This window comes from Xiphias gladius, chromosome 10 (genome assembly GCF_016859285.1).
Source record: "Xiphias gladius isolate SHS-SW01 ecotype Sanya breed wild chromosome 10, ASM1685928v1, whole genome shotgun sequence".
Taxonomy (NCBI): domain Eukaryota; kingdom Metazoa; phylum Chordata; class Actinopteri; order Istiophoriformes; family Xiphiidae; genus Xiphias; species Xiphias gladius.
This window is the reverse complement of record NC_053409.1, coordinates 13,357,641-13,377,467: the sequence shown is the minus strand read 5'-3', so window position 1 is coordinate 13,377,467 and position 19,827 is coordinate 13,357,641. Positions and strand designations below refer to the sequence as shown.

General features: G+C 39.4%; 1 protein-coding gene across 7 annotated transcripts; it reads right to left on the bottom strand.

Annotated features, from left to right (window-relative positions):
- Nucleotides 1–1,196: 1,196 nt before the first annotated feature.
- Nucleotides 1,197–19,705, bottom strand: lrrc9 (leucine rich repeat containing 9). 7 transcript variants are annotated; one of them, XM_040138071.1, is made up of 32 exons: nt 19,179–19,705; nt 18,808–19,026; nt 18,316–18,456; nt 18,026–18,089; nt 17,854–17,924; nt 16,449–16,631; nt 15,712–15,867; nt 15,379–15,596; nt 15,078–15,209; nt 14,782–14,961; nt 14,524–14,644; nt 13,969–14,104; nt 13,726–13,866; nt 13,498–13,622; nt 12,908–13,093; nt 12,699–12,818; nt 12,331–12,522; nt 12,062–12,187; nt 11,703–11,843; nt 11,320–11,497; nt 10,881–11,101; nt 10,619–10,741; nt 10,389–10,519; nt 10,151–10,259; nt 9,919–10,058; nt 9,195–9,331; nt 8,525–8,742; nt 7,600–7,668; nt 6,553–6,687; nt 4,778–4,973; nt 4,396–4,552; nt 1,197–4,288 (listed from the first exon to the last, which is right to left on the bottom strand). In XM_040138071.1, the coding sequence occupies exons 1-32, from the start codon at nt 19,233–19,235 to the stop codon at nt 4,255–4,257; spliced, it is 4,557 nt and encodes a 1,518-aa protein (XP_039994005.1). In that variant the 5' UTR covers nt 19,236–19,705; the 3' UTR covers nt 1,197–4,254. The 7 variants fall into 7 exon arrangements, with proteins under 7 accessions (XP_039994005.1, XP_039994007.1, XP_039994008.1 ...); XM_040138073.1 differs by having other exon boundaries at nt 4,784–4,973; XM_040138074.1 differs by having other exon boundaries at nt 6,562–6,687.
- Nucleotides 19,706–19,827: the final 122 nt, after the last annotated feature.

The window sequence follows — 19,827 nt, the reverse complement described above, 5'->3', positions numbered from 1 at the left end:
TGGGAATAAACTTTGAACATGGACGATGACTAATGTGTGTACATCTGTCAATTCATATATTTACGTATTAGATAAAGCAGTGCTCTCAGCACTCATAAACCAGGGCACATTAGACTGCTATTGTCAGTTTTTGTGTGAGTGGGGAATGTATAAAACTGTACCGACCAGCTCTAACTGTATTGTATTAGAACCACATTAATATAGTCACCTGAAAAATGCAGACAGCCCTCCTCAATAAATAACTTGCTTGCTTTCCATTGAACAATGAAAAGACCTTCACTCTTTGCAATTATAATTACATCAAATGACACATCCCATCAGGGTTCTTTACCCTCCTTTTCTTAAATAATTTTTCAACTTGGCACTTGCCAGTCTGCTTAAATCCTGACTCTAATGCACTTAGTTGACCCCAAAAACTGACATAGGATTAGGAATATGAATATTTCATCCTAAATCCTTGTCATCATGTTCTTAATACAAAAAGAGCAAATCCTACAAGTATTTTATTATTTCAATATAATGAAAGTGATTGTGGTCAAGTCACTGCCTCTCCAAAATGTTGATTTACTTAGAAAGAGGAAAAAAGGAGGATCATGAAATGATCAACTAAAAAGGCCACAATATCAACACAAAGAAAGATAATAATCTGGAGCCAAGGAGATTAAATTGCTGTTGTTGTTGTTTTTTTTCAATGGGGCTGAGGGGATAAGGGTGGGCAGGACGTAGTGTTTCCTTGTAATCTTGAAAAGCAATTTCTGCTCCGTGTAGGACACAATAAACCATAACAACAGAAAAGCCTGTCAGTCACGACAACATGTATTGCACCCTATAATCCCCCAATAGCACCATTTATTTAAAATCATTGCTCCGCTTTTGTCACAGCTGTCTGATGAAGAATATCCACTTGAAATAAGACGCTAGAGTCATTAACGGAGAAACGCAAATTTAAATATCATGAAATAAAAAAGGCTGATACCAAATTGGCCCATCTACAAAAAGCAGACCATCTTACAGTCCTCTGAAAATTGATTCCCGTTAAATTTACAAGAAAATTGGGTATTTGTCTGTTGTTTTCTTATTGTGTTAGCCTGTTTTTGCCATTTGTTTGATTGAAATGTGATAAACAACACACAAGTTCAATAATGTGAGAAATCACACGTAAGTCCAGAAATGAATATCAGTTAAGTTTTAATGTTTCTGTGACGGTTGCTCTCACCAAAATGTCTGCACAAAATAAAAGCATTTTCCTTTCTATTCTAATTGTCACTCTCACTCCATTCTTTTATCTGTATTTTCACTTTCTCTCCATTCGCTCTTTATTCTAGGGAACCTCACAGGAAACAAATTACAGGAAAATGACAAGCAACAACGGTAACTCAATGACAGATTTCAAGAGAAGCAATATGGCAAGATTGTTTTTGATTAGAATATGTATTTGTGGGGATGAAAAATGAACTAGGGAAATAATATGTACTTCTTGAAAACTAAATAATTTATATTTTGATGATGACCTGCATTTGGTTGCCATCAGCAGTCAAATGTGGAGAGAACATTTCATTTTTACGAAATCAATTCCAAGTCAAGTGCTGATGTTGATGTAATTGTAAGCTCTCCTGAAGCACTTCTGAAGTTAATACAAGCTGGTAAATGTGTAATGCATGTGGACCGTAATGTTGTTCATGCATTGCACATACTGTGCACAAGGCTTTGATAAACATTGCACAACATGCAGTGTTATATTCAGCATCAAACAGCAATCAGTGTCCTCATCCCTCTCACTTCACCCCCTACATCAACCCCCAACACTGGAACCTGAGTAGATAGCACTGAAAACATGGTCCATTCAGCAATTATTCACAGAGTCTTGGACTAATGGTGCTCTGAATGCACAGACACAGCAAATGTAGGGAGTTAGTGGACCAGCAGTAATGGCCCCATACAGAGCATGTATTTGTGTGTGTGTGTGTGTGTGTGTGTGTGTGTGTGTGTGTGTGTGTGTGTGTGTGTGTGTGTGTGTTGGTGGGGATGGGGAGGGGCATCATCTATAACTGATTCACAACAAGAACAAACATGTCAAATTATGAATCCAGAATACAACTGTGGAGACCAACCTACTTTGCCTCTCCATCCCTCTCTCTGTCTGTCTCTCTTTCTCCCTCCCGCCCGAGCCAGGCTCCATATCAGGCAGATGAAAACATAACCTGTCACATTCCATCCCATTAAACCAGCTACGGACCATGTGGTCTACTCACATGGAGGAGCAGGGAGAGAGAGAGAGAGAGAGATACAGAGAGAGCAGTGCGTCTGGGTTCACTCAGAACTGATGAATTATTCACAATCTTTATGCTAATGTCATTTTAATGTAAAAAATACTGACAGATATGCAAAGAGAAACATACTGTATGAAGTGGTATGCTCACAATAAGCTTACACCACACTCTGAAATTCAATTGCATTAAAAACAGTTATACTTCTAACATATCCATACTGCACATCCTGTACACAAATATAAAATGTGTAATTATCCTCTGCAATACCTAATGCACGAGAGTACTAGTACTGAGCCCCCAAATCCGTGCATTAGAGTTTCCTTTTTTTTTCTTTTGAGTCCATCAGCTGCCATTTGATGTCAGGCAGAGCACAGTAATGACAGTGCACTCACTTGCACAGTCATTAGCCCCGCTTAATGCTGGGAATTAACACAAATTAAGTGGAGTTAAGTACATGCATTAGAGGAGCTTGTTTAGGGGAGAGCTTTTCACTTTTGCTGCCTAGAACTTGTTGTTGCCTCGCATGTTCAGCATCAAACACAAATCTGAAGCATACACACGTATCCCCCTTCAACTGATAAATTACCACCTACAGGCAGCTGGTGAATTCATAGAGGACTGATTGGCAGTGTCTTAAAGGGAAAGCTAATGGAGCTTTAAGGACACCTAGTGGTCAGGCTAACAATACAAAATCAAAAACTCCAAAGCTGAGGTCGTTGGAAGGAATATGAAAAAATGTTGATGCTGAATTTTTTTCTTTTGCTACTGTTTAATTTACAACAGAGGCCATATCTTCCCAAAAACCGGGTCTCAACTCATTTCTATCTTTTCTAAGGAGTACTAGTTACGTTAAAGCACGGGTCTAAAGTAAAATAAAACAATAATTTAACTCTACAAGACATTGTTCAGACATGTAACAGAGGTCTGCATCTTTCTCTGGATCCTAATATTTATGATATTTAGGGTGATGGATGGGAATAGATGTTCTACTTAATCTTTTCAATAGGAGGGTTTCATCATACAGTTATCAGTTTAGAGGTCCCACAATGTAAAGGTTTTAGATAACATAATATAGACTGTATCCTCCACATTTAAGGCTCTGACTGGTTTCTTTGTTAACTATAGGACTACTAGGCTAAACTGACAGGAAGACAAGGGGATTATATTCTTACGTTCAGCAGAACTAACATCAATAATAAGTGGAGTAGGTTCATTTTCAGTCACAACACATGAGATTTGCCTATTACAGCCGAAACTGTGGTGAGCTTTCTGAAAAGAGGCTAACATGATGAAACTGACAGTCTCTAAAATCAATTTGGACCTCATTCAAGATGACATCTTTATCTGAGTGACTGCAGATTATTGTCCACAGAGAGGTGTGCTAAAGCTGGATTATCCACTTGTTGGGGATGCATTTGACCCGATGGATACAGCAGGCCAGCCTCACACGCCCGTACATCTGTGGGTGTTTTTTCACTTGTTTTGGTCCAAGGATGGGCTAGTGGTAGAAATGACACCAAAACCTCTCATCCTGAGATTACCATGGTTAGTGATCCACTTATATGGATAGCAAATAAAATCAGTCATTATAAATGCGTTTGAAAGGGATGCACTACATGCCCCTCTCAAGTAGCCTTATTTTCATTGATCCAAAGGCAGCGAAGCAGATTTAGTAACATGTAAATTGCATTTTTTTTAAAGTTTATAGAAAGCTATTTATTGCTGTGTTCAAAAGCAAAAAGCACTTGAAATACCGGATGTTCAGACATTTTCCTCACTGAATATGCAAAGGTATGCAGATGCTCATAGACATTAAGGCAAACATCTAAAAACACCACCATAAAGATATATTTTAATGTCCTGCATGTCCTGGCAGGGCGTAACAATACTATTGTATATCACCACACCAGAGTCATGTCTTTCACAGGTGTTCACTTTTGGATTGCCTGCTGAAAGACAGTGTATACTCCACCTCTTCTGGCTGTTACATGCGTGGAGGTCTACCACCATTTGGGAATCTGGAATACAACAAGTGTGAGGAAACAGTCACAGTCTTTTCTATCATCTTTTAAACAGATCATTCCCATTTTAAAGAGAAAATAACTATATCTCTAGAATTAATAACCTGCTGTCTTGCTCCTGGTTGTGATATGTATTGATGACTCTGCTCCCATCAGACAGGAGACCTGTGGTTGGCAGGTTTCTTCCTGTTCTTCGAATGTGTCTGAAGGTGATGTCAGTTTGGCCGCTTCGGGCAGCATTACTGTGCTTGTGCTTCTTGTCTGACATTGGAATCAAACCCAATTGTGTAGGTTAGAAACCAAGAATGTCAAACCAGTCAATTTAACACATAACAGTTATCTGGTATATCTTAATAATGAAAAGTCAATCCTTCCTCTTGTACTAGAGCTTTAAAAAACACAACTATCCATTTCATAACACGCTATAGATACAGATGTAAAGCTAAGTGTACTTTGAAATTCTGCTAATTGAAAAACTAAAGTCACCCTCACGCCTGTATGTGTAATGAGATTGGGCTTCGTCCATGTTACTTGATAGGATATCGTGCCCATGCATAAAGCTCTGCAGTCCTCCACTTATACTCATTCCTTTTAGAGGGGGGTTTTGAGGCATGACGGGTAGCAGTCCAGGTAGGTTTATTTCAGCGGTAGGAAAAGAAGCTCCAGGGCACTGAGAACATGGCTGTAAGAGAAATATTAAATAGCAAGCGTAAAAAGGAAAGGAAAAAGGAAAGGAAAAACATAAGCAAATATTCACATCATGTTTAAAAATGATCTCGTAAGCACTTCTAGGGCAAACTCATTGTCTTTGACCTCATTAACATATGCATCCTAACTTTAAGTGTTTCTTTTTTCTCCACCCTTCAGTGGCTACTAATGCTGCTGCAGTGTGTCCACTCTACCCACACATTTGTCAGGGGATTGATGATAAGATTGCTTGTTGTTCCACATATAAGCATCTTACATGAGAACAGTAATTACTACTCATCAATAACAATTTTCAAATTCAAACAAAAGCAGTCGCAGGCATAGATTGAGAGTGACAACTGAGATGGCAGTTATGAGATTCAATAAGGGGAGGTCTGTGTTTGTGTTTTTAATCAGAAAACCCCCTGATCTCTGCTCTGTCATTTCCACATCTACGATTAACAAGCAGAGAGGGTCATGTTGACCTGGCTAATAGGGGGTAAATCCACTGGTGCGTTATCGGCCGGGCACATTTCATCTAATCAGCAGGATGATGCCAGCAGGCTTAGGCTGCTTTTAATTCAGAGCTGCAGGAGAATTACTGCCCTTGTCTCTCATTACATGAACATCAAATCAGTCAGATTGAAAGAGTTTGATCCAGGCTTTTCCCTTTTTTGGTGGCTGATGTTTGGTTGTTGTCATTTTGTTTCTTTCAGTTTGACTACATCTTACATGAAAAGGCCCATTATGAGCTTTTACATAAGCAAGGTCTTTGTTCATTTGCAATTCAGTCATGATTGAAATGCAAGAGAAGAAGTACGGTAGCAGAGTGTGGGAATGACAGATCCATTTCCAGCAAACTAGCCTCACACCTAACAGTACACATTTGCTATAAGTGACACCATATTCATTCAGGCAGTGGTGGCGCAAAGGTTAGAGAAGCAAGCTTGTGCTTGGCCGGAAGGTTGTCGGTTTATCCCTGGACTGGAAGGATTCAATCTGGGTGAGCTACCCTCATCAATTTGGGGTTAACCCCATCAGTGGAGCTGCTCAGTGGCCAGCAGGTCAGACTGTGGTTGTACTGGGCAGCTTTGAGGTGTAAATGTATGAATGTGATCAGGGCATTCCTGTAAAAGAGAAGTTACTTTTTGGTGAAAATACCCTGGATAAATAGAGGTTTAAAAATTTGGTATGTGGTGTTTGCATGTGTATATGCAGTGCTGTAGCCATGATTTTAGAGAAACTACAGACACGACTCCCCATAGTACATCGAACACCACTCTCTGCAAGTTTTGACCACAAACCAAAAAAGAAAGAAGAAACACTGAAGACTGTAATTATTAATTATTTTGTGGGCTTAATGTAAACAATTTATTTAATTGTATTGTATATAAAAATCTAAATATATGCAATAATCTTATAAAATTCAAACCAAGTGCAACTTTTTAATTTTAGAATGTAACTCCCCCAAGTGGAAGAAAAATACTACGAAAATGACCATCAGTGGTAGCTACGACCCTGTAATATGTGTATATATGTTTGAGTGTTTCTGAGTGAGTGCACATGATGTCTACAGTTCTCACTGATGGATCACCACTGAGGAGTTCAGCCCTGGTCCTTTCCTCCAGAGTGACCATCACTCCATCCAGGACCTGCAATCGGGACAGATGGAGCACTACTGCGGGTCTGTGGAGAGAGTTGCGGGCCACCTGGGAAAACCAAAAATTCATGTCTGATGAAAATACTGGCAATAAATTACACTGACCTTAACTAGCATTCAACAATTTTAATATTGGAGCCTGAATGCAGCCTGCCTGTGACATCTGGAATAAATATGATGCTATGTGGGTCCCAACATAGTTATCATGTTCCCAGGAGCTATTCTAGTGCCCCAGCTGACCATAGCAGATAGTTCCCTGCCCAGCTGCAGGCACCCTCTGGCCAGGGTACAAATCCAGCCTGTCCAGTTACAGAACTGTATGTTCCTGCAGGATACTGCTGCTATGATTAAGTAATGAGTGCGTGCCACTGGATGCCTAGTTGAGAGGACTTTGGCTAGGGAACATGGGTGAAGTAGCAATCTCATGTGGTCAGCAGCAGGAGGTATTGTATCCAGGGTGGCTGTTGGCCTCTACCCCCTGGCAGGATTAAACCCCCCTTATGGGAAGAGAAGGGGGATGGGCCCAAGCAGTAAAGAGGCTACCACAGCTGAGCATGGCCCTATGGACGATAGGGAGCTGCATGTCTGCTCAGGCCTGTTCTATGAGCTCCAGATGGGTGATGTAAATGGGCCAATAGTGCCCCGCCATTTGGTCAACGGATTTGTCTCTGATGCCAGCCAGTTTGAAACCCAGCAGAAGGCCCATCATGTAATCGCTTAATTTGGAACCAAAGAGTTACACTGGGTTAGTGTTTTGGATTGTGCAAGTGAGAAACTCAGCCTGTGAGCATGCTTTTGATAATTTGTTTGCGAGTGAGAGTTTAAAGTGTCCTGAGACTGAAAGCTAGTGGATTTACATCTTTGTACAAGCTCATAATAGCAAAATAACCACAGATAATAATCTTTACCAGTTCACAACTTCTAACTGTGTGTTTAACGCACTAAAACTTATAATACTCACAGGATTGCCAACAACTGAGAGCTCCGTCAGCGAAGGAAGCACTTCTAGTTTGTTGAGCTCTGTGATGTCCTACAAAAAGTAAAGAAACCAAGATTATTTTAAGTTCTTTTTCACTTCCTACCATTGGTTGCAGCCTGGTGAGTGTTTATAACAGAGACATATGCATCAGGGCTGAAACTGATTTAATAATTTAATAATTTTGGTGTAGGGAGGATGGAAGCATCTGATGGGAGAGATTACATATGTGAGCTTTCATTAATCTCATGAGAGAGTTTGGCCACACAACAGGGAATTGGAGTGTTTTCTCTCATTCCCAGGTTTATGGTTGGATTTGGCTGTGATTCAAAGACGCCCCCACTGTGAGGACTGTTGCGCTGCATGATTGCTGTATTTTATGTCTTAATTGAAGGCACGAAAACATTAAGGAAGTAAAGGGAAGAGGGAACTGGTAACACAAGTGCAAATCACTCGCCCTTAGTGAGAAAGAGATGCAGACTGAGAAGCTGATTACACGTTGTCCTGATTGTCTTTCTTCATATACACAGCCCTGACCTTCAATCAAACTTGATTCTTCTTAATGCTACCCCTCGCATGCCACAGTGGGGTGCTAATGACTCATGATTACTATGCTTCATGTCTTACTTTGCAAATGGAGGGAAAAGTAATACTGCTGCATACTGAATAAAGTACATTCTGAAATATCTGACATATTTTGCATAAGAACAAATCAGTAAAAGTTGGTGTTAAATCAAAAACTACACAAAAGCTGACTGTGACCTTGGGAGTCACCTCAGGAAATCATTCTGGTGGGAGTTTATTCAGGCAGTTTAATTGAAAATCTGAATATGCAGTTTTATTAAGAATCTGAATATATTCATTAAAATGTTCAGCTGGTTAGGAGGCAACTGCTGCTGGAGGAGAATACCTGCAGCTTGTTCATGCCAAGAAAGAGCTTGCGGAGCTCAGTCAGAGGATCGAGATGGTTGAGCTCCCGGATCCGGTTCTCTGCTAGGTGCAGCTCTAGTAGGACGTTCTGGGCTATGAAAGAGTTCTCAGCCAGAGCTTTGATCCGGTTCCTGTTTAACACAAGCTCTCTGAGCTGGTGAAGCCCTTCCAATCCTTCCACCTGGCTGATCTCATTACCTAGGGAGAGAGTAAACCTGATCAAAACAAGGGAAACACATCTCAAACAATACTATTCATTTCTAATATTTCTATAAAAAAATACAAGAGTAGATTGCAAACTCTAGACAATATTAAAGGCAGCATTTTAAGGCCATAGAAACAATTGCATGGTATTTTTTGTTTGCTCCTGGTGTAAAAAGCCTTGAAATTACATAGACAGCTTCAAAAGGTTTCTAAGTAAAAAGGAAAAAAAGGACAAGTGGCTTGGTGGGACAAATCACACTAACAAGCAAACTCAATCAGAACCCATCAAAAGCTGGTGAAAAGAAAGTCAGTTGTTTTTTTCTTCCGGTCTCATCGCCCACCTGGCCTTAAGTTTATGGGAGACTTCTCGTGCCTTTTCACAGCCTCTATACATTGCACTTCTAACAGGCTTTGTGAGGGAGGGTTGGCGCATCAGCCATACATACCTTGAAGGAAGAGGACTTTAAGATTGGTGAGCCTGCTGAGCTGCAGATTGGCCATATTGGAGATGCCATTGTGACTCAAATGCAGAACCTCCAGGCTGCCCATAAGTGGCTCCGGGCTGCCAGTGGGCCCAGTTTCCCTTAAACACAGAAACAGAATGACAGTTTGCAGCCTCTGTGGTTAAATGAACATCTCTTTCTCCCTCCTGCTGCGTCATTTAACTAGTAAGACCTCACAGGTGCAGACCACATAAAAGCAGTCACAGTCAGGGCAAACAAAAGCATGCTTTTCACAGCACTGCCTATGTACTGGTTTCTACAACGGAAAATGTGGCTGGAATATCATATTATATCATATCATATCATATCATATCATATCATATCATATATCATAACATACGATATACTGACAATTCAGAAACTTTAAAAATTCAAACCAACATTTAAATATCTAGTTTAGAAAAAATAAATAATAGCATATTTTTAATCAAATTACAATATATTGAAACTGTGTTAACAAATAGACTTTGTTGTATTTATATTAATTGGCAACAACTGTAACGATAATCTTTTAACTGTCAAGGTAGTTTATTCATTCACTGGTCAGTGCTGCCCCCCAATGGTTACAGTCTACACATTTTATTTGAAGTTCATACTCCACTCTTGCCAACAGTCTAACATTGTAAAATTTAAAAATAGACAAATTAAGGAAAAAGAAATGTGTTACCTGTTGCCTTTGGATGTGCTCTGTTGACCATAACCACTGGAGTGGACTTTGCTGTAGAGTATCTGTCTGTTTGTCAGATGAGTCTGAGTCTTCTGTCTGGGCAAGATGGATTCAATGTGGTTGTAGTTCAGACACAGAACCTGCAAATAAGTCACTGAAAATAATTTATTTGTACACAACTCAGTTGCATTTAAGTCCAGCTTTTTTAATTTTAAGTCAGTGTAATTTGTACTTTGATGTTGGGCAGGTAAATGAGGCCCGAGAAAGAGGTGAGGTTGTTGCGGTCTAAGTTGACACTACACACGCTACTGAACAGGTCTGCTGGAGACAAATCAACCATCCTGTAGGAAAAAAAGAAAAAAGAAAACACTTTTATTACCCCTTTCTTTCAATGCCTAATTTTTCAGCATTGTAAATGACAAAAATGACACTCATTTCTGGATGTGTCATGTTATTCTGTCAGCTATTACCTAATGGAGCAGGACTGCAGGGTGAGGTAGGTGATGTCTGTGTAGTTAGAGTGGCCCAGCTTCTCTGTTACCATGTCAGGGGTTAGTCTTCCTCCAAACATATCTTTTGCACTTTCACACTCAGTTACTTCCTGGAGAAAAAAACAGCAAATACAAAATACTGGATATTATTTTGTCATCACCACTGCAATATCTGAGAGGTTCAAATGGTTGCTGTTTTTGGCACATACGACTGTGATCCCATCCAGTGCTTTCAGGGAGGGCAGGTGGAACACCACATATATCCGATAGTTTTCCAGTTTCTCCACTAAAGGATTCCCATAAAGATCCAGAATGATGAGGATCGTCAGTCTCTGAAAAGAAGAATTGGCATATGGGCTAAAACAATGTAATAAGAAAGTAGGGAAAATCGTACACCTTCTGTAGTTATTTCTCTCCCAGGTCATAGGGTGTACCATGAAGTTTTTAAAAATTTGTTTATTAGATTGTTGCCTTTAGATAGTAGAGGTCTCGTGATGTAGAAATCTGGTTGTTGCCAATGTAGAGTTCAAGAAGGGAGTGAACCCTCTGGATGCCATGCAGGGAACTGATACAGTTGTTCTCCACAGACAGAAAGGACAGGTTGGGCAGCTGATCTAGGACTGAAGCATCCAAACTAGAGAGCTTATTCCCATCTACAGTCAGTTTATTTAGGTAATGCAGTTTTGACAGGCCTGAAGAAACATAAAGCAAAGACAGACAGAAAAATAATGATCGCTACTGTTCTGTGGGTCTGGGTATAAGATGTGAATATAAATCAACCAAGTTTTGTGTTTGATTTGGTTTAGTTTGGTTTTATCCTTTCATTAAAAACAACCATCCCATAACATACTTGTATTATATCATAATGGTGTGATTTTCCAACTTCAATGTCAAGCTGACGATGACTGACCACTGAGTGTGCTGATGCTATTGTTGTTTAGGGAAAGTTCTTCCAACTTCAGGCAGCTGTCCAGTCCCTCCACTTTAGAGATGTCATTGTCATTAAAAGAGGCCCAGCGCAGGTTAACCAGCTTATTCAGATTGATCAGCTTTGAAATCCTCTGACCGTCAAGGTTCAGGGCTGTGATCTGGTCCAAATTGTAATGCCACAAACACATTAAAATGTATATAATATTATAGATGTTAAACATGCATTACATTTTAAATTACAATTGCCATAATATAAACATCATGCAGCCTGTTCACTCTCTGGAGTAAGCATATTCCTGAAACCTTTCAAATGCATTTTTAGAAATCAATCCTTTACAGAGAGACCCACATGCTGAAGCTCACCTTGGTAGTCCAGTCTGGCTCCAGCTCTTGGCTGAGCCCCCAGGGTGCTGGATTGAGAAGACATAGTAGCTGGGGTGTTGACAGCAGGCTGAGACTACGGGGACGATCACTGTTTTTACGTGAGTGAGCCAGAAGAGATGCCTGTGAGCAGAGTGTCAACAGCTGTGATTGAATTACAGTACATCCTGAAATATGGATGTTCATATACTGAAACCTTCACGAGAGTATGTAACCACTTATTTGTTCAACATTTGATTTAAAAAAAATGCAGTGTCCTCTTAACAAGGGCCAGCCTCTAGAAAATAAAAATTGTATGTTAAATATCTGTATATAAATACTAATATCGCCAAAATTGTAACCTGGTTAATTTTGGACCCAGCAGCCATGTGAACAGCATCAGCAGCCTCCTCCTCTGCCACCATCATATCGTCCAGGTGTGTGAGTGTTGTTAGACGTCCCAGTATGGTCATTCTGACTGCCTCCGACTGGCAGAAGAAAAACAGCTTTACTATATACCTCCTAATGGTGCATTCTACAACAACTATTATTTCAGATCACTTACAGAACATTGCAGCACATACAGTACCTATATACTAATTATGGAATTAGTTTTGATCACAGGACTCACCCTGTTCCAGGGGTTGTATCGGGTGTCAAGCTTCAGAAGTGCAGGCGTATGTTTTCCTAGCACTGCCGTATCTTCTCTGGCTTTGGTCAACTTGTTCCAGCGCACATCGAGCTGTTTGAGTTGTTCCAACCCCCGCAGCCCTTCTAGGGTCACCAGGTTGTTATGGCTAGCATCCAAAAACTCAAGGTTGGGCTGTCATTTTGGTAAAAGAGACAATGGATGAAGTTTCCACTTCATGCTATGGTCCAAAACATAGCCCCTCCATTCTATAAGTGTTAAAAAGGCAAGTTGCTATTAAAGTTCATAAAGTTTCTTATGAAACACTTTAGTTTAAGCTCAGTTATATCATTTTCTATCATCACTCCTACCATGTGAGAAATGTCATCAAGGCGCGTGAACTCATTGAAGCTGATGGTAAGATGCCGCAGAGCCAATAGGCGGGAAATCTCCTTTATCTTGCTCAGACTGTTGCCATGAAGGTTCAGTACCTGGAGATTCAGCACGGTGAAGAAAGTTTATCATTATCTATGAATTGGCTTCAAAACCAAGCTGCCATGTGAAAAGCAGAAATACTTACAGTGATCTGACTCAGGACATTGGCTCTGGCCACATTAAGCAGAATTTTGTCATCCAAGCTCAACAACTTGGGTTGTGCTTTTAACACAGGTTCCATGTTGAGGACTTCCTTGTCCAGGATGACATCATTGGACGGAGTTTCATCTCTGTCTGTTCTGCGACCCGGCAATGCAGGTTGTTCTTGGTTCTAATAACAGCATATCAAACGATTTAAAGGTTTACATTTACTTCTAAAACAAGTGTGCAACCAGCAAAGAGACACAAGAATGATCTGTTTTACCATTTCTCAGATTTAGTTAAAAGCCTTGCTAATAAGTTTTGATTAACAATCTTGATTTGGGCTCAAATTAAAAGCTCATGTCAAAATGAACTGCTGAAGTCTTTAAGGCAGTCTTGGTGATGTTAATTTGGAAGACCATGGGGAACTTAACAAGGGTTGCAGTTTTGCATAATTTTAAGCTAGTCAAATAGGCTGACATTAAACAACTTGACAGGGCGCATACACAAGTAGAATAGAATTGGTCCATGGATCAATGACCCATGTAGCATGTCATATGTCATCAAACAGCAAAAAAACAACAAATTAATTACCCCGGTTATGTATTCAAAATATATGATGTACTCAGGCAAGACTAGTTCATGGTCAAACACAAACCACTGTCTTCGTCTGGGGCTGCACTCAGGACCAGTGTGTGCTTTGGAGGTGAGTGGTCTCTCTGAATGAAAAAAAACACAGAGATACGATGACACTCTATTGACTGAACTATTGACTATTGACTGAAAAATAATTCTTTTCGTGTCTTTTGCAATGCCGGATACCTCCACTCATTGCAGTTCTGTGATGGGTGTCCACATTGCGATATACAGAGTAGACTCTGGGATGGTTACTTCTATCAACTGGTTCTCCCTCTCGGATAGGCATGCTGTGACCCACGAACACTTTGGAGATAATAATCTGACCTAAAGAGCCAAAAACACTAGCATTTCAGATTTTAAGGGAAAAAAACAGTAGTCTGCTGGGGGGAATATAAGGATATAATACCGTGAGCAAAACTAACCCACCATGCCTGAATGGGACTATATCCATACTATTCTTAGAATCACACTGGCTGGCCTGGCGCAGAGTGTGTTCAATTCTGGGCTGTTCGGTCACACTCAGGCTGTTGGATAAGGGTATGGCACCCTCTCTCCCCAAGGCCTAATTCAAAGTCAACATGGTAAAAGGGAGAATGATTTGAAGTTGATGTGAAAATAACACAAGTAATTACTGATACTGTTCTGTTGCACAACACTCATAGTTATTTCTGTAAACAAAAGGGGACCATGGTGTTGTCTAAGCATTCCCAACCAATACTTATAATGAATTACAATTTCACACTAATAGAACTTTTCTCTCCTTCTATTACTCATTATGCTTAATAAACAAAGAGGATTTGTAGGTATTCATTATTACACATGCTGTTCAATGTATTAGGTATACAGGTATAGAGTAGTGAACTAACCTACCCATGACTTACTTGCTTCATTTTTTCTCTTAATGCTCAGTGGGGTACATTCTGGATGATGGGATGGAGTGTTGTGTGGGTTTTGAACTAACAATCACAGCAGTATACACACCTTATACTGTTCTGCAGTTTTAAAGCCCTCCTCCAGAATGCATAAAATTTCTTCCTTTTCACTCTTGTTTTCAGGGTCAGCTCCGTAGAACAAGTGGTCCAGCCGACGTCTGTAATTCCTGCTTAAAAGTTAAAGTAGGATTTTAACTAATACCTGATGGTACTGTCACTAAGGACAATATTAAGCTTAACGTGTCTGTAAGGTTACTGTTAAAAACTCAATTATCATCCCTTTTCATTACAGTCCAGTTTTACTTACTTTGAAAATGTAACAGTGTCTTCTCTGGCTAGCAGGTTATGAAGTTTGTCCTCAAAGCGAAGCCTCAAAGCACTGTTGTAGATGCGGATAACACGATTGATCTTAATGCCAGTGATGCCATGAACCTTGTAGTCTGAATGAGAGAAGCGGGAACGCAGGAGGTCGCAACAGGAAGTAAACCTGTTGTGCACACAGCAGAAAAAGTCTGAGTTTAGTAAAGTCTGTTTTTGATTTCCCCTCTTTAACGGCAAATGACATGATGGTTGTAGTTACAAATAATAATACCAAATAATTACCAAGGGTCAGTGGAGCAGCCCTCCTCCAAACGAATATTTCCAACACTTTCTAGCTCCATTAACAGAAACTGGACTGTATGTTCCATCATGTTTGTGGCTTGGGCCAAATCCCGCTCATAACAGGCTTCAATCCTGAATATGAAAGAGACAAACATTGTTTTTTCACACTGGAGGTATACTTCATTTCTATTTTCATAATCAGATGCTTCAATATAAAAAAAATGTACTGTAGTGCACGAGATTAAATTGCATAAAGCATTGTGAAATTCTCTCTGTATCTTATCCAAATATACAAACTAACTCTTCTAGCCTCCTCGTCCATGGTGCCAGTCTCTCCCTCAGTGATTCCATCTTGATGAGTATTTTGGGCTCCATGCTGGGATCACAACTGATGTCAGTGGTTGGATCACATCCATCAGACGAAACTTCCACCAACTGGGTTGGTCCTTCTAGTTCATCCTCCAACGTGCAAGTGGACATCTTAAATCCAGCCAGCACCTTGGAGAGTTCACGTTCAAGCTGGGAATGTGTACAAATGACAACAGCTCTCTTAACTTTGCACAGTTACAGCAGTCTGCAGCTGCAGATGTCAGCTTAACAACTTATCCTGCTCTGTTTTGAGGATTGTACATACATTTTTGAGGGCATGACTGAGTGTCCTGATACATTCTTCAGGTAACCGTAGCAGAGTTTTCTTCCTCTCCATCAGACTGACCCGGGCCTGTGCCAGGTTCCTTTGAGCAGCACGTACACGCATGTTGTAGTACATAATTTTCTTCATTACTGTGAACTAAAAGAAAAAAAACACAGCTATACTGTAGGCTAAAAAAATCCAACAGGACAACACAAAATGCAGAGATGCAACAACTAATAACTGTATTACATATGTTTTTTATGGACATGCAGTGTTTAAATCCTTAGAACCTCATTTTAAATACTACCCAATATCTCAATAAAGTTTCCAAAGAAATGTGTCAAGCTAAATTTAAGGGACACGTGGTTATGTAATACATTAGACATGTAAAATCTTCCATTTAATTAACGTATTAAGAAATTATGTCTCGGATTTAAATATGAAAAAAGTATGATTTGAAACTCCATTGAAACCCTAGGACAACCGAATGCAACAAATAGAACAAATATATGTAATGTAAAATGTTTTTCTGAAGCAACCTAAGGGAAATTTAAGAGAAATATTGGGAATTTAAGCAAATTATCAGCAACTGACATAAATCAGTGTAACTTGTTATTACTGCAAATTACACTGCTGTGCTCATGTAACAGAGTTAATAAACCAAGAGACTTTATATCTTCTCAAGAGCACATTAGAGACCCAGGTGAGATCTCACAGGGTCCTGCTCTTCTCAATACCTCAGCTGCTTCCTTGACATGCTTGCTTGAGACGTCATAGGTGTCAAGTCGCTGGAGGCCTGGCATGTGGTAAAGAACGTGTGTGGCATAGTTACACAGCAGACACACTGGGTTTGGGGTTGACGTGGGATCATTCAGTGCCAGTACTCTCAGACGGGGTAAACAGGCAAGCAGGGTCAGCTCCTGTTACAACGACAACAGTGCATTAGGCTAGTAAGAGGGCAAGGTTTCTGTCCATCCCAAGCAGCTTGTGCCCTAAAGACTCAACTTTTCAAGAGGAAAAAAAGCCTTTATAGAATTTTTTAGTGTTAGCTTTTTTTTCAAACATTTGTTAAAGAAACATCCGATGTAGACATCACAGATAAAGTCCATGTATTTATTTATCTGCCTCTAAAAGGGATTTGTCTGGGATATTTTATATTTTCTTGTAGGTTGTCAGAAGCCAGACAAATGATTTGGCAACATATAGAGAGACATGACATTTATTTTACAACATGCCACATAAATGCCCCAGTAACTCATGCATTATTACTAACTAGAAAGAGACGATAATACAATAGACAACATAACTACAAAAAAAATGCATTACGGCAACTTCTATGCAATGAAAACCGGAATTTAATTGGTGGATATAGTTAAAGGAACTGTTTGCAGTCCTCGTTTTGTTGATTACACACTGAAAAAGAAGTCTTTCAGACACCATAATAAGTGAAACACTTCTTTGAAACTTGCCGTTTATTTTATTTTTTTCCTCCACCTTGCTGCACAGAAGCTAAAAAGAAATGTCACACTGGAGCAAAGGAGCAAAGACTTTGACAAAGTGAAAAACACTCCTCTTTGATTTCACAGTTGTTGCAATATACTGGACACTCGGTGCAATGAATGAAAATAACTGCACTCTTTAAAGCCTAGCTGAGGTGGGACAAAGGGCAGATAGCAGGAATATGATTTGAGGTGTTAATTCAATCACAGTTAGAGACACAAAACCTTTTGTGTTTGCTTTCAGAATGACCTTGAACACAACAATGACCGAGTATAAATTCTCTACATGAGTTTCAGCCACAACATGTCTAAAATGTGTAAGTAATATGAAACCGTGTATCAAAAAGCTCTCACGTCGCTTGTTAAGATTTATTTCTTAAATAGATGCAGTCATGAATGTATATCATTGAATCCGGAATGAAAAAAATTGAAATTATGCTGCTCAGTATTTCAACAAAGGTCTTGTGAAGCCAGACCATTGTAGAGATGATTGAAAATCTGAACTAGTCGAGACCTCGACATTTCACAAGAATTTAGATATGCCCTTTTTTTAGGCCAAGGATTTTAATAAGATTTTACAAAATAAGTAGGAAAACTTTTTACAGAGAGAATTTCAAAAGCATATTTCTGTTTTTAATCTTACCTTAAAGGAGCTGATCCTGTTCCCTGACAGATTAAGATCCAGAAGGTTGACATTAGGATCAAGGCTATGCCCTAAAAAAAATTAAAAATGATTTAACTATTTTTTTTCCAGACAGCTCACTGAATCACAATCAAACTTGGTACAGAAAAGAGGGAGGATTCTATAAACCTACCGATCTTTTCAATAATGTTGTCAGCAAGGCTTAGTTCTTTGAGGTTTTTAAGCGTGTTCAAGCCCTTTAGAAAAAAACAACCCCACATAACAGACAGCTGATCAAAAATGGCAGTGGGGTAATTTGACAAAAAATGCACATCCATTTCAATTTATCATATTAACATATATAATAAATTATGTAAAAATGCAGTTTGAATGAGCTAAATGAATAAATAAATACATTCAGAAATAAAATGCACAAGTTAACACATCTTATTGTAGACTGTTGTCACAAATTATGGTCCAAACCTGTATGTGACTTATGCAGTTATTGTTGAGCCACAGGACTTCTAGGTTGATCTGCAATTCTAAATTCTTTATTTCACAGATTTGATTATCATAAAGGTAGAGTTTCTGTAGTTGTACACAATTCTGTAGTCCAGATATTCCCTGAAATAAAGAGAAGATGGGACAAATTATTGTGTATATATATATATATATATTCAAATCATATATATATGATTTTTGCTGTACAATTCACTTATACAGGAGACTGTTTTTCTTAAACTGTGGGTTGTGATCAATAAGTAGTGGTCTATGCATGCAAGTAATGTTTAATTAAATGCCATAGAGGGGAAAAATTGTTTAGGTTTAAGAGCTATTACGATAAAACGATCAATAAGTTGTAATCAATTGCAATATAAACTCTGGTGGACTGTAATGATTAAAGGCATTATGTAGTATTGTTATCAGCAGTACCAGTATTTATTATTAGAAATCTTACCAGCATAACACACTTACTGTCAGATGGCACTGGACGACCCAGAGCTCCCGGAGCAGAGGACAGCACCCCAGACCTTCAATGTTTTTTATGTTCTGGCCCACTATGGTAAGCTGACAGAGCCTTGGGAAGAAGGAAAGGCCAACCATGCGTGGAAACCCAGAGAAGAAAATCTCCAGGCAGCTGACGTTGCTTCCTTCTTGTGCAATTTTTTCATAGGACACTCCATTGACCATGCACTGTTGAGAATAGTGTTGTATAGGATAATAATAATAAAAAAAATGAATGAAAGCTAAAAAATAATTGATCGGTTAATAGTAGTAGTAAAACCAGATATTAACTGGGAGAGCATTTATAATTTTAACCAAAACAGTGTGAGTTTCGTACTCACCAGTTCTTTGACCACCTCCTCGTCACCGCGGTCCTTTTGTTTCTCACTATGTATCATATCGTTTCTGTCCTTAAATATACCGCAGCTGAGTCGAAACACTTTATTTGCTACTACAGTGCACTATATTTGCTTTACTCTATTGATAGTCTTGGAAAATTCTTCTAGGAACAGCCATGACAGTTAGCTTGCTGGGAGCTACCTGTGAATTATAACTGAGGTTGGTGAGTAAAAACACTAAACTGTGCTGGGCTAAATGTTGCCTCACATTCATGCTAAAGTTGTGCTACTACCTAGCAAGGCGTGGCGCAGATCCTGGAACTATAAACTCACGTCATTTAAGTGCAACAAATAGCTGTATTAACTTAAATAAATATGTTAATTTCAAGCTTGCAAGGCGAATACAATTAACACAGATCTTCCAGGATGAATTGCACCGGCGGACTTCTGCTCCAAAACTCTCATGCCCATCTGAGTTCAGCAGTGTTTGTCATCAGTCTGTGTCCAGGCGTCGGAGTCTGGTTGCTAAGGAGCCATGTTGAAACTTTTGCGCTCCTGGTCGTACTCTGAGCTGCCACACGAGGGCGCCACGCTGCAGGATATTTTTTCACAACATCATAAAATACCCCATTTTTGATTTATTTCAAAGTCA

Bases quoted from the DNA above. Each gene is read 5' to 3' on its own strand.
- lrrc9 (XM_040138071.1), bottom strand. From the start codon at position 19,235: ATGATACATAGTGAGAAACAAAAGGACCGCGGTGACGAGGAGGTGGTC. The intron at 11,102-11,319 runs GTCAGTCATCGT...ATGTTTCTTCAG, and splicing joins TAGCATCAGCACACTCAGTG to GCCTGTCAAAACTGCATTAC. The intron at 6,688-7,599 runs GTGAGTATTATA...TGGTTTTCCCAG, and splicing joins TCTCAGTTGTTGGCAATCCT to GTGGCCCGCAACTCTCTCCA.